General features: G+C 46.6%; 1 protein-coding gene across 3 annotated transcripts in view; it reads left to right on the forward strand.

Moving 5' to 3' along the window:
* LOC140393787 (protein FAM72A) overlaps positions 1-15,409 on the forward strand; it is a 60,243-nt gene that overhangs the window by 11,764 nt on the left and 33,070 nt on the right. For 2 of the 3 annotated variants that reach the window (XM_072480208.1, XM_072480209.1), the window contains exons 2-3: positions 1,890-1,967; positions 6,929-7,053. In XM_072480208.1, the coding sequence (XP_072336309.1) occupies positions 1,890-1,967; positions 6,929-7,053 (203 nt within the window). Of the gene's footprint in view, positions 1-1,889; positions 1,968-6,928; positions 7,054-11,082; positions 14,854-15,409 lie in introns of those variants that run through there. The other variant, XM_072480210.1, reaches the window with a different exon arrangement.

Consider the following 15,409-nt stretch of genomic DNA (forward strand, 5'->3'; position numbering starts at 1 on the left):
GTAATCTGTACATTCTGAATTATCCCTCAGAGTACCAGGACGGGCACCGGAGTGTGGCAATAAAGAGATTTTCACAGTAACTTCATTGCAGTGTTAATGTAAGCCTACTTGTGACAATAATAAAGATTATTACTATTATTTAACTATTCCCATTACCATTGAAACTGTTTCCAATCTTTGTATCATCTGAAAATTTTGAAATCATGCCCTGAACACCACAGTATAGATCATTAATATATCAGGAAGAGCAAGGGTCCCAACACTGACCCCTGGGGAAATTCACTACAAACTTCCCTCCAATCAGAAAAACAACTATTTATCACTACTCTCAGTTTCCTGTCACTCAGTCAGATTCTTTTTTTAAAAATACATTTAGAGTACCCAATTCATTTTTTCCAATTAAGGGGCAATTCAGCGTGGCCAATCCACCTAGCCTGCACATCTTTGGGTTGTGGGGGCGAAACCCACACAGACACGGGGAGAATGTGCAAACTCCACACAGACAGTGACCCAGAGCCGGGATCGAACCTGGGACCTCGGCGTCTTGAGGCAGCAGTGCTAACCACTGCGCCACTGTGTTGTCTCCACTCAGTCAGATTCTTATCCAAATGCCTACTTTCCCTTTTATTCCAAGAGCCAGGATGTAGCTCACACGTCTGTTGTGTGGCACTGTGTTAAAAATGGCTTTTGAAAATCCATACTCCACACATCAACAGCATTGCCCTTATCATTAAAAAAAAAATTGGAAGTACCCAGTTAATTTTTTTCTAATTAAAGGACAATTTAGCCTGGCTAATCCACCTACCCTGCACAGCTTTGGTTTGCGGGGTGAGACCCATGCAGATACAGGGAGACTGCAAACTCCACATGGACAGTGACCCGGGGCCGGGATCGAACCCAAGTCTTCGGCGCAGTGAGGCAGCAGTGCTAACCACTGTGCCACCATGCTGCCTAACATTACCCTGAGCAACCTTCTCTGTTACCTCCTCAAAAGAAAACTCCAGCAATTTAGTAAAACATGATTTTTCCTTAATAATCAATGTTGGGGGGCAGGGGGCGGGAGGCATTTGACGCAGTGGTTAGCACTGGGACTGCGGCGCTGAAGACCCGGGTTCGAAACCCGACCCTGGATCACTGTCTGTGTGGAGTTTGCGCATTCTCCCCATGTCTGCGTGGGTTTCACCCCCACAACCCAAAATGTGCAGGTTAGGTGGATTGGCCACGCTAAATTGCCTCTAAAATTGGAAGAAAAAAAAATTGGGTACTCTAAATTAATATTTTTAAAAAATTCATGTTGGCTTTCTTTAATTATCCTGTACTTGTCTAAGCGACTATTGATTTTTATCCTGAAATTTCCTTCCATAACATATTGTGGCCCTGATTCTTTGAGGCCCTAATTACAACTTGCCTTTCAACTAGATACTGAGTATCTTTTCACCAAGAAATCCCATGTACTGTTGCCAAAATGCAAATAATTCACAATTTATTTTCTCCTCACCGTTTGTTTCAGTTGGCAACTGCAGGACTCTGGCACCTCTCCAAATTGCTTAATCTTTGTATGAGTAATTTGACGAGGCTACTGTTGAAGCCAGTCCTATTCAGATCCAATGTCACACCAGTAAAAAAACATAGTAAAGGTTGCTGGGTGGCAATCAGGACCAGGAACTCTGCAGACTAAATCAAGAAAGACATGCGTACTGTTGCCCTTGCTGAGATTACCTACAGAAAAAATATTGTCGTGGGTGCATTGCTTTGGCTCCTATATTGGTTTGAACACTGGTGTGACAGACTGTAGACATGTTGTTGGGCCAATTATTCTGGTTGGGAACGTCCTACTAAGTGATGAAGATTGCAGCTGTTACTTCATGCTGACTTGTTCTAAATTACAGAGCCGTGGACTTTGTTGGAAATTGCTACTCCACAGAAAGCTGCAAATGTAAAATAAAAGACATTGCATGTTTAAAATGGTAAGTTTGTTCTCTGCTGCAATTGGAAGTCATAAATGAATGGCCATTGAAGAACGTCTGGATTCTGCGGTACCTTGTGAAAGAATAACTACAGCCACATAACTCCTCTAGAGGAATGTGAAGTGGGAAGGCTGCAGCAGCAGCACAATTTGCAGATAGACAACCCACCCGAAGGTAATTGATTGTAACCATTCAAATGTTCAAATTAAGGGCTTCTTCCCTCCTCCACTGGCAATTATCTGCCAGGAGACCCTCCTCTGTGAGGAGGCCCTTCATCGTGGGTATTCATTGGCCACAGAGGGGCCCATGGCATCAATGGCCACTGCCACAGAGCCTCCTGTCTTCAGCAACCCCTGCCTCCTCCTTGGTTGGGGCCTGCTTGGCCTCTGCACTCCCCAGACCTCATTTACTACACATCGAGGATCCATGTCTATTGTTGCATCCTCGTCCTCCAGCTGCAGTCCCAGCAGTGGCCACTGTTTGTAGACCCCCGGCACTGAGTTAAAATCCAAGCCAGAAGAACAAAAGTAGACCATTCAATGCTTTGACCGTTTCACCATTCAGTTAGATCATGATTTATTTAACCCCATCTACTCAACGTGGTTCCTTATTCCTCAATATGCTCGACCAACAAAAACCTAACAATGTTCCCTAACATCACCCATTTTCTTTACTGCTCTTTAGTTGCCATCTTGACTCCGTGTTAGCGCTTGCACCTCTGTCAGAAGGTCAAGGGTTCAAATCTCACATAATCTGAGTTGCTCTGTTGGAGTGCCATCTTTCAAATGAGATGTTAAACAAGTTCTTGTCTGCTGCTCAGGTGGGTGTAAAAAAAATCTGAAGCACCATTGGAAGAAGAACAGGAACTTCAAATGGTGCTCGAGCCAACAGAGGTAGTCATTCATTTCCTATTGTGAAATCCTGCTGGGAGCAAATTGGCTGCTTAAGAGTGTCTATTCTTCAAACAAATATAAGGGCCGGGATTCTCCAATCCCGCAGCCAAGTTCTGACGCCGGCGTGAAAAGCGGTGTGAACTAGTCCGGCATCAACGGTCCTCAATTGTCTGATATGCTCCCCTTCCTAGTTGGCTAGGTCGGCGCCGGAGTGGTCCCCGCAGCTCCAGCTGGCGCGGCATGGCCGGCGCGAGTTCATACATGCTGCTACGGCTGGCACGAGTTCGCGCATGCGCGCCACGGCCATGCAAATTCGCGCATGCACATGAGTTCCTGTCTCCGCACAGGCCCCCGGGCAATATGGCGGAGCCCGACAGGGGCCCGGAGCGGAGGAACGTAAGCCCCCATGGAATCGACCCGCCCGTCGATCGGTAGGCCCCGATCGCAGGCCAGGCCACCGTGGTGCCCCCCCCCCCCGGGTCAGATCCCCCTGCCTCCCCTTCCAGGACGGCCCCCGCAGACACACCTGCCAGGTCCCGCCGTGTGGGACCTGAGTAACCCACGCCGCGGGTTTAGGCCGAACTCAATGGGCACTCGCCGGGGGGGCTGTTTTCAACGGCCGCCGACTGGCGCGGCGGCGATCCCACGGGCGCCTGAAAATCGGCGCCGGAGAATCAGCGAGCCCGCATCGGGACAGTGTGGCGCGATTCCCGCACCCCCCCCCCCCCCGCCACCCCGGGGATTCTCCGACCCGGCGAGGGTTCAGAGAATCCCAGCCTCGGGATCTCAGATTGTTTGAATGGGGCAGAGACTAACCCCATACAAATTATTGGATAGATGGCAAGTAGAATTTATGACCAGGTTTGAGTGCCCCAACTTTGGAAGCTAATCAACCCGTTGGGTTGCGTGGTTAGCACCTTCAACCGCTAGCTAGTTCTATTCAAAAGCAAAATCTGAAATAGAAACAGAAAATGTTGGAAATGCACAGCAGACCAGGTAGCACCTGTGGAGAGAGAGTGTTAAAATATTTTGTGTTGTTGATCTTTCTTCAAAACTTAGAATCATAGAATCCCTCCGGTGCAGAAGGAGGCCATCGAGTCTGCAGCAACCCTCTGAAAGAGCACCCTCCTAGGCCCACTCCCACACCTTATCCCGGCACACCTGTAGCCTAACCTACACATCTTTGGACCCTGGGGACAATATTGCATGGCAAATCCACTTAACTTGCACATCGTTCAACTGTGGGAGAAAACCGGAGCACTCGGAGGGAACCCACACAGAAACCCACATGGAGAGAATGTGCAGATTCCGCACAGACAGTGACCCAAGCCAGGAATCAAACCTGGGACCCTGGAGCTGTTAAGCAACTGTGATAACCACTGTGCTATCATGCTGCCCAAACTTCTTCGTCATAGTAATATCCGACTTCATGGGCAGGATTCTCCGTACTCTTGCCAGAGCTGAATTGCTTCTGGTTTGGTCAGGCGTTTGAAACGGTGTCCAGGAGGGATCACTATCCCTTGCCATGCAAATATATGTATGGTGGGGATCAAGGGATTTCCGTCACAAATCCCGCTATCTGGCTGCCATTTTGTGTGGGGCTCGATAGCGAGGTTTGGGGGCTGGAACCCCACCTAAATGAATGCAAATCCTGCACCCCTGCTCCCTGCTGACAAGTAGGGGCATCCTCTCTTTCCATGCCCCTCTCCCACCACAGTACACATGGATGAGAATCAGACCGTTCCCACCCCATCGGACTGCCCCACCCCATTGAATTGCCCCCACCCCATCGGACCGCACCCTCCCCAGCAGACCCGCCCCCTCCCCAACAGACATGCCCCCTCCCCAGCAGACACGCCCCTCCCCAGCAGACACGCCCCCTCCCCAGCAGACACGCCCCCTCCCCAGCAGACACGCCCCCTCCCCAGCAGACACGCCCCCTCCCCAGCAGACATGCCCCCTCCCCAGCAGACACGTCCCCTCCCCAACAGACATGCCCCCTCCCCAGCAGACACGCCCCCTCCCCAACAGACATGCCCCCTCCCCAGCAGACATGCCCCCTCCCCAGAAGACACGCCCCCTCCCCAGCAGACACGCCCCCTCCCCAGCAGACACGCCCCCTCCCCAACAGACATGCCCCCTTCCCAGCAGACACGCCCCAGCCCAGCAGACACGCCCCCTCCCCAGCAGACACGTCCCCTCCCCAACAGACATGCCCCCTCCCCAGCAGAAACGCCCCCTCCCCAGCAGACACGCTCCCTCCCCAGAAGACACGCCCCCTCTCCAGCAGACACGCCCCCTCCCCAGAGTCAAAAATGTTATGTTTTCTGTCTACTCTTTGATTCCACCCCACCCCCACCAATCTCCCCACCCATCCCACACATGGTAGGCTTCACCTACCTGCTCCTGTTCGAATATTCTTCCTGAACCCTTGCATTTCCACTTCTTGCTCCAACTAATGGTTCTTTTAAGCCAACCTTTAAGTCTGCATCTGACATCTGGGGCGAAATTCTCCGGTATCAGCGCGATGTCCGCCGACCGGCGCCCAAAATGGCGCAAATCAGTTCAGCATCGCGCCACCCCAAAGGTGCGGAATCCTCCGCCCCTTGACCGGCCGAGTCCTAACCTTGAGGGGCGAGGCCCGCGCCGGACTGATTTCCGCCCCAGCTGGCGGAAGTGCCCCGCCAGCTGGCACGGAAATGACATTGCCGGGCGGCGCATGCGCGGGAGCGTTAGCGGCCGCTTACGGCATCCCCGCGCATGCGCTGTGGAGGGAGTCTCTTCCGCCTCCGCCATGGTGGAGACCGTGGCGAAGGCGGAAGGAAAAGAGTGCCCCCACGGCACAGGCCCGCCCGCGGATCGGTGGGCCCCGATCGTGGGCCAGGCCACCGTGGGGGCACCCCCCGGGGCCAGATCGCCCCGCACCCCGGAGCCCGCCCTCGCCGCCTTGTCCCGCCGGTAAGAGAGGTGGTTTAATCCACGCCGGCGGGACAGGCATTCCAGCAGCGGGACTTCGGCCCATCCGGGCCGGAGAATCGCGGGGGGGGTCCGGCCAACGGCCAACCGGCGCGGCGCAATTCCCGCCCCCGCCGATAGGGCCTGGTTTAGCACACTGGGCTAAATCTCTGGCTTTTAAGGCAGACCAAGGCAGGCCAGCAGCACGGTTCAATTCCTGTACCAGCCTCCCCGAACAGGCGCCGGAATGTGGCGACTAGGGGCTTTTCACAGTAACGTCATTGAAGCCTACTTGTGACAATAAGCGATTTTCATTTCATTTCATTTCATCTCCGGTGCCGGAGAATTCGCCAACCAGCGGGGGCGGTATTCACGCCAGCCCCTGGCGATTCTCCGACCCGGCTGGGGGTCGGAGAATCTCGCCCCTGGTTCCTTACTGTTTTATCCCTCACCCAGTACAACATGTCTTGGGATTTTTTCTATGCTGACTGTTCTATAGAAGCAAATTGTTAGAGGTAGCTGTGAGGGCTTTGGTTCTAATCTTTGGAGAGAAAATGCTGCTGTGCATTATCTTGTCCTGAGGATGCTGATTCCGTTCTGGGCTGGGTTGGGGCTTTGTTTCCATAGATTTTGGCTACTCTTGCACTCTACCCATTTTTTCATGCGTGAGCGTTATCAGGCTTTCAGCTATGGAAAGCAGCACAGCTCTGTCTGATCCTGTTCTCAGAACAAGCTGTCAGAGTAACTTGATATGGAACTGAAACCTTGGCTGATTTGGCACAGACCTGGGACTGAAACCTTCTGGTCTGTGTGGCTTAGTCCTATACCAGGCTGAACTGTATCCAATTGAACTAGCCCCTCAGCACCTTTGAAACTCAGTCCCAGTTTTCTTTAGTACTTCTGTGTGTATTTCAGGACTCTTGTCAAATGTTCTACTTTAACTATATAATAAATGTATACTATGGATTGGTTTTCAATTTTCTGCCTCACAAGAATTTTGTGACTGAGTTTTATGTAGGGGAAATGGGCACGATGTGGTTTGGGGAGGATTTTATTTTGATAGCCGTGAAAGTAGATCATACAGAATCATCACTTTTTTTCTCTCATTTTCAGTGGTAATGCTGTTGGCTACCATGTGGTCGTCCCATGCAAACCGTGTTTGCTGTCCTGTAACAATGGTCATTTCTGGATGTTTCACAGCCAGGTGATCTATGCTGTCAACAGACTGGATTCCTCTGGTAAGCACAATATCAAGCTGAGTGTGGAAAACCACAGTGCCTCCATTGTCCAGCCTGTTAGTGTTATATGCGTGCAGGGAACTGATAGCCCAGTTATTATTGGTGTGTGAAAGATTACTTTTTAAATGTCCTTGAACTCAAATACTGAAGCACTGCAGGCATTAAAATTTTTGCATGCTGCACTTTACTACATGTAATAACGCTTGTTCTCCTGGTAGCCTTGAGGAGCCATCTGTTTTAAGGATATTGCTTCGAATGACATATAATCAATTACTGAGACCTACATGAATCCTTGCTCACAAAATTCTGTAGCTATTTACAAAATGTGTATCACATCTCAGAAGTTTCTAATTCTGGTGCCAATGTATTGTATGGAGTAATGAATTCCTGGCTGTCTGTAAATAGTGGTCCTCGTTTTCTGCTTTGAAAGGCAGGAGCAACCAGAAATGATTGGGCGATTACTCTGGAATTCTGCTGTTATCCACCTGACCCACTAGTTACTGACCATCACTGTAGAAACCAGAGAACAGAGCATTTGACTATGAGGGGCTGGTATATGTCACAGAGTTAAAAATAAATTCTGATGTTTAACTCCTGGACTCAATCCATCGTACATAATTCATTCAAGACTATTTGATATTTTCAAGAGTTTTTAAATATTTTATGAGGCAAATGTACAAATTTCCTGGTGACTTAGTGTATCATATAGTATAGCACTGAACCTTTCAGATCAGAGAGACCCACGTTCAATCTAAACCCTACTGTTGGCTGCTTTGATATAGAAGAGCACTAAGGGCACTATTATTACCACAACACGCTGAGTTATTCAGGAAATAAATTGCATTGCTTCCCATTGATTTTCACAGTAACTTCATTGCAGTGTTAATCTAAGCCTACTTGTGACACTAATAAAGATTATTATTATTATTGCCGCTTACTGCTGAGTTATTGTCTGCTGTCCCTCCACTAGGAGATAAATTTTAATCAGGGCCTTGAGTTTCTGCCATAGGTCTTCATGTGACTGACCAGGCAGATTCTCGGCCTGCAGATCTTTGGGCACATGGAGCAGAGCCTGAATGCTTGTGGACCTGGTTTCAAGAAGGACATTCGTGTGTGTTCAATGGCCTTCCTTCTTAAAAAAATTTAGAGTACACAATTTTTTTTTACCAATTAAGGGGCAATTTAGCGTGGCCAATCCACATGCCCTGCACATCTTTGGGTTGTGGGGGCGAAACCCACGCAAACACGGGGAGAATGTGCAAACTCCACACGAACAGTGACAGAGCTGGGATCGAACCTGGGACCTCGGCGCCATGAGGTAGCAGCACTAACCACTGCACCACCGTGCTGCCCTTCAATGGCCTTCCTGTTGAATCCAGAGGAAGTTGCAGAGGCATTGCCGATGGAATTGCTCTATGCTGCTGATACACAGTCCAGGTCTCATTGTAGTACTGGAGTGTGGTGATGCCAAGTGCTCTGTACATGAGGACTTTTGTTGATTTGCAGAAGTCTTTATTGTCAAACACTCACTGCCATAGTTTTCAGAAGGCTGAATAACGCAGCTAATCCAGTGTTGGATCTCTCGTCAATGGTGTTTTTTTGAAAGAGGTGGCTGCCAAGTTATGGGAGGTGCTCAACATATTCCAAAGTCACAAGTTTGAGTTGTTATGAGTTACTACAGAGTGACTACTGCTGGAAACGGCATGTGAAAAGATGCACAGTGGACAGAATTGAGCCTAGTTTGAATGCCTTTCAGAGTCTTGTAGTTTGTCAATTCTCGGATGAAGAGTGATGCCTAATGGCTGATATTACTGGCGAAACAGTAATCCCGAGTGAATCAACATCTTCAGTCAGGCGAGGAGGGGAGCAGTTAAAAAAAACTAAATTTTCTACATGCAGTTAAGGCATCAATCATGAAGTCAAAGAAAAAGTTGTGGATGGGTGACACTAGGAGGAAGCAAGAATTTTCTATGTGATACAATGCAAGCCTGAACTCACTATTTTAAAAAATGAAATTGTGTTTGTGAGTGCAGATTTGAGGGGGGGTGGTGGTGATCTAAAAAGATTGTGCTTGGAGAAAAAGGAAATGGTCTGAATCTTTCAAAAGATTAGTGTTTCTCTTTAAATCTGTCTGGAATTCAGATTGCATGACATTTATATAACATATAACAAAGGTGAGCTTCACTTTATTTTAATGTAACACCTTCAGAATTTAAAAAAAACATAGTTTTACAACATTTCGGCTCCATAGTAGTGCAATCTATTTGTATTGACCTCATCTTTTTTTTTCAAAAATGGATGATCCAGTAATTCAAATGAAACATTAAGAAAAAGCCTTTGTTTTTCTTTGAGGTAGATTTTGAATTAATGGACATAGCTAGGTGGAGGGAGAGAGCCCAAGTGGAGGGAGAGAGCCCAATGAAGACTTGTCACCAATGATTGAGGAATAGGCAACGTGACAGAGGTTTTGGGGCCGGACAAGATGAAGCCAGGCATAGAAGGAATCCCTAGATTATAGTTTTAAATCAATTCACTGGGAAGTTGTGACTCAGTAGTAAGTACAATTGGCAAGGTTTTAGGATAGTCTTAGAATCATTGAATTGTTACAGAACCAAAGGTAAGGTGAGAGTGACAGCGCTTGAAATCAGACCAAGTGTGGCACCAAGGAACACTGGAAAAACTAGAATCAATGGGAATCGGGGTGAACTGTTCATTGGTTGGAGTCACATCTAGCACAAAGGAAGATGGTTGTGGTGGTTGGAGATCAATCATTGCCATTCCAGGGCATCACCACTGGAGTTCCTCAGAGTGGTATCCCACCAAGTCACACACCACCCTGACTTAGAACTATATTGCCATTCTTTCCTCATCGCTGGGTTAAAATCCCAGGAAATCCCTCCTAACAGTACTGTGCGAGTACCTACACCACATGGACTACAGAGGTTCAAGAAGGCCGCTGACCACCACCTACAGGGCAATTAGGGATAGGCAATAAAATTGCTGGCCTAGCCAGCGATGCCCACATCCCATGAAAGAATAAAAATAAAGGAGGTCACTCAACTCATCCTGTCTATGTTGGCTCTCTACATGTCATGTTATCCCTCTCCTCCACCCTTTGTAACCCTGTAATTTTCTTTTCAATTATTTTCTGATAAAAGTCTATTGAACCTGCCTCCAGCAGACTCTCAGGCAGTGCATTGCAGATCCTAACCACTCGTGGAAAAAGTGCTTTCTCATTTTGTTAGTTCTTTTGCCCATCGTTTTAAGTCTGATTCTGAACCCTTCCACTGATGGAAAGTTTCTCTCCGTCTATCCTGTTTAGTTCCCACAAGATCTTCAACACCTCTGACAAATCTCACAATCTTCTCTATGGAGGACAACCCCAACTTCTCAATCTGTCTATGGGGTGGTTTAGCACAGTGGGTTAAATAGCTGACTTGTAATGCAGAACTTGTAAGGCAGCAGCGAGGGTTCAATTCCCGTACTGGCTTCCCCAAACAGGCGCCGGAATGTGGCGACTCGGGGCTTTTCACAGTAACTTAATTGAAGCTTACTTGTCACAATAAACAATTATTATTATTATTATTAACTGAAGTTCCTCATCCTTGGTACCATTCTTGTAAATCTTTTCCACGCTCTCTAAGCTTTCAGATCCTTCCTAAAGTTCAGTGCCTAGAATTGGACACAATACTCCAGTTGTGGCTGACTAAGTGTTTAATAAAGGCTCCCCATAACCTCCTTGTTTTTGTATCCTGCCTTTATTTTTCAAACCTAGGATTCCATATGGCTTTTTAACCACCTTGCATTCTGCCCTTCCACCTTCAACGATTTGTGCACATACACCTCTAGGCCTCTCTCTGTATATATCTCTCTCAATATATATACAAAATGCAGCGGTTCTCTGATCCCAGATGTAGGCAGTGGAGTTATGTATCCTGTCAATTTTTTTTTTCTTTGTTGTATATGGAGTAAGTATTTAGGGGAAACAGTGTTAACAGTGCTAAAGCAGTACAACTTATTTGATTTCAGGTGTTAATCTGCTTCTGTGGGGAAATTTACCAGATACAGAAGATGAAGAGAATGTATATAATCTATCTGAAGGGGAGTGTATCAGATGATGTGGCCAAGATATCAAGAATTTCAAATTTTGTGCTTTAAAAAAAAAAAGCAGCTTTGTCAGCGATTCAAAGTTTCTGAACATTTTTTGAACCTGCTGCATGAGTTAACTGCAGTTTGTGAACTAGAGTCAGCTTGTTTTAAGTTCTTTTCACAAAGGGAGGATGTCAACATTTGCACCCTGCAAGTTGTCAAGTGAACACCAGGAAGGATTGGTGAGCAGGTGCCTATTTTTTATGCTTTGCAGCTTTCCAGACACTTGTGGTGGATGCCAACGAAGTCCGTTGCCTATTGTTGAACATGGACATTAGTTTGCACTCGCATTGGACGGGCTCTGCACAGCTGATACCAGATACCACAACAGATGTGACTTACAAGTGAAGAAGTTGCTTTGGCTGCCTGTGTGTTGGGAAACTTTCTGCCTCATCTCCAAATTCTGTTCTCTGATGTAAAAGCTGCTTTTTTGGCAGGCAACCTATTTTCACTCAAAATAAGCCAAAGATAGAAAGTGTGTTTTAATCGGGATGCTGAGCAGGAATTTGCATTTATTTTAAGAGCAATTTCCTCTGGAAATTATGGTTAAATTGCCTGCCATATTCCCCACCCACGCTAATGTGTAAACAAATAGCCACTTGTGCAAGGTACCAGAGCGTGACTGCTCAGGAGAAGAGGAACCTTCATTGCTACATGAACACATTCTGTTTGTATGTAAATATGGAGTTTCCACCATCTGATTGGAAAACTATTAATGGTTTGTTTGAAACCTCAAAGGTCACATATCATTTGTACAGATGCCCATCATATATATTTTCAGTCTATTTCAGAACTCTAGCTGAGATTTGAGTTGTCAATTCAATTTGCTTTAGTTGTACTTTGCTTTGCAGTTTTCCAACGTATTTGGGCATTTGTACAAGCTTCCCAGCTGTGAGGACAGCCACCAAATATAATAGGAAACTAGATAGGCGCCCTCAGGTGAAATGTAGATTTGACTAACTTCAACATCTTGCAGATCAAGCACACTTCTGCCCTCACAACTACAGTGGGTGGGAGGAACTGTGTCAGCTTCTTGAATGTTCATGTGGAACAAAGCGACTTTCAATTTAATTTGGAAGAAAATAGTTGAAATGTAAACACTGTACAAAATATGAATGATTTTTATCAGGTTCTATTCAACAGCATTTACTAATTTTCCCAAGAATATTGCATAAGGATGATAATCTGCAAGGTACAGTGACCAGAGACTCCAGGTTTGCTTTCCTGGCCAGCATTGAACCAGCCCATTTGTAGGGATGCCATGAGTGATGCACTAAGAGAAATGGTGATGTAGTGACACTGTCACTGGACAAGTAATCCAGAGACCCAGACTAATGCTCTTATAATGTGTGTTCAGATCCCACCATGGCAGCTGGTGGAATTTAAATTCAATTGGTTAAATTTTTACAAAAATCTGGAATTGAAAGCTATTCTCAACCTTGAAACTATCATCAATTGTTGTAAAAATCCATCTGGTTCACTAGTGGCCTGAAGGAAATCTGCTATTCTTATCTGATATGACCTACAACAATGTGGTGACTCTTAACAGCTCTCAAGGGCAATTAGGAATGGACAACAAATGCTGGTCTTGCCAGCAATGCCCACATCCAATGAATAAAGAAAAAGATCACAACGGAATAATTCCGATCAGCCAAGATTTCCACCTGATTATTACTTAGCAAGTGATGAGTATGAATGGGGTAAAAGTACAATTTTGGGTTGCTGTGTTTCCCCTCTTTTGCTTTTAGTAAAATAACCCATTGCCACTCACTGGTCTGAATTGAGAACAACAATAGGTTGACATTTTTGGCACTTGTTCATTGTCTCATGGTCCCCTTCAATTACTCAACTGTAAAGTGCAATGTTACACAGAGTTGTAATTTGCACAAAATTGACCCTATCTGAAAATGGCTGATGAATTATTTTTGGAAATGTTTTATCTGTTTTACTGGCCTTTTTTTTGAAAGGGAGTGAAATTCTAATACCTTTTATATTTGTGTCAGGACTTTTTGGATTGAATTGGCATGAGGGAAGAAAGCCTTTGTATTGGGACTGCAAAGTGAGTGAATTGGAGGTGGTAGAGTGGGAGTGTTTGGAATGCGTTTGGTGATATGATATTCTATTTATTTGGCGTGAATATGTTTTATTTTCCCAATTGGCTAGTGTATTTGGAGCATTTATCCCACATGTGTAGCATTAGTCTCTTTGTACACTAGGCAATTTCAGACTTTCTTCCCCTCACAATTTCCTTTTTTTGGTTGCACTGAATTTGCACTGAATTTACAATAATGGTTCCCTGAAACAATTACTAGACTGTACTATATTAAAGAGTGTACAGAATGCACTATTGTGAATTGTTTTTAATAATATATCCTATCTTGTGAATGCCTTGGTAACAGTCAGCTGCTTCAAGGAGAGTTCCAATATTGTAATGCTTGAACTTTTTGAAGAGGGCATTAAAACCCTCCCTAACTAAAGTCTTTATTGCAGTTTATTGCAAGGAAGTTATAATGTGAGTGTTAGTAGCTGAAATGGTCAATTCTGACACATTAAAAATTATGGTTTTCCATGCAGGGATAATTTATTCTTCCAGTTCAGAAGGTTTATGCACAGATCCACTGAGTTTAAGTTCAGGAAATGTACAGCAAATCCACAGACAGGTCAAGTTAACTGTTGATGGAGACGTTGGGCGGGATTCTCCCAGCTCTGCGCCGGGCCGGAGAATCCCCGCAAACGGGCCACACGGCCCCAATGCCGGCACGCGATTCTCCGCAGTGCGGAGAATCGGCGCCAGCGTGGTTGGTGCGCCGCCAGTCGCGGGCCGCCGATTCTCCGGCCCGAATGGGCCAAGCGGCCGTAGGAAAAGAGCCGAGTCCCACCAGCGCCGTTCTAACCTACTCTGGTCTGGCGGGACCTCGGCGTGTAAGGGTCGGGTGGTGGCCTGTGGGGTGGAGGTGGGGGTCCGACCCCGGTGGGGGCCTCCGATGTGGCCTGGCCCGCAATCGGGACCCACCAGGCTGGCCTCTGTGGCTGGTGGTCTCCTTTCCTACCCGCCAGCCCCTGTAGCCCTGCTCCATGTTGTGTCAGGGCTGGCACATTGAAGGAGGCCACTGCCCATGCGCGCGTTGGTGCCTGCGCCACTGCGCATGTCATCATTGGCGCAGGCGCAACTGCACATGCGCGGATCCCACGACGCACAGTTCGCACCAGAATCTGCAGCTGGAGCAGCACAAACTGCTCCAGCACCGTGCTGCCCCCTTGTAGGGGCCAGAATTAGACGTGGGAGCGGCCCGTTCATGCCGTTGTAAAAAGCAACGGCATTTACGACGGTGTGGACACTCTGCCGCGAGATTGGAAAATCCCACCCCTTATATTAGAACTCAGTTCTGATGACACGTCTCCACCAGGAATGTTAATTGCTTTTTTTCCCAATGCAGACATGTTTCCATAATTTTTTGCTTTCTTATTGTTTTCATTTAATGCAATGTTCTACTGTGATTACCTGTATTCTGGGCTTTGAATCTCCTCCTAGTTTTGCCACAGTTTTATTCATCCTGTCGGAACGGCAGCATTTGGAACACATGAATCCTTTTCTGTTTAAAGTACATGACCTATTTGCTAAACAATCAGTAAAGGTCTTTGCACTCCAAAGATTGAGTATTGTTTATTTATTCAATTTCCCCTTCCTTCCTCTTTCTTAACCCCCCATTCCTCATATCCAGAGGCCTATTATAACAATGCAGTTTATGGCAGAAGTGCAAATGAGCAGATTTGCATGTTTCAGTTTCAAAACTTGCTGTCTTTACCAAACTTATTTGATTTGGGCTTCTTGTTTAGTGGGTGATATAGCAGAATGATCATTAGCTACATTCTCTGCTGCTGCCTTTTTCACACTGAAGAACTAACGACTTGGAACCTTTATCTGAAGGATTCATGACAAACAGATTGATTTATGAAATGTAGGTTAAAAATATGCCTGGATTGGTGGCGCAGTGGTTAGCATTGCTGCCTCACGGCACCAAGGACCCGGGTTCGATCCTGGCCCCAGGTCACTGTCCATGTGGAGTTTGCACATTTGCCTCATGTCTGCATGGGTCTCACCCCCATGGATAAATTGCCCTTAGTGACCAAAAAGGTTAGGAGGGGTTATTGGGTTATGGGAATAGGGTGGAAGTGAGGGCTTAAGTGGGTCGGTGCAGACTCGATG

The sequence above is a fragment of the Scyliorhinus torazame genome, chromosome 17 (assembly GCF_047496885.1).
Source record: "Scyliorhinus torazame isolate Kashiwa2021f chromosome 17, sScyTor2.1, whole genome shotgun sequence".
In the NCBI taxonomy this organism is placed as follows: Eukaryota; Metazoa; Chordata; class Chondrichthyes; order Carcharhiniformes; family Scyliorhinidae; genus Scyliorhinus; species Scyliorhinus torazame.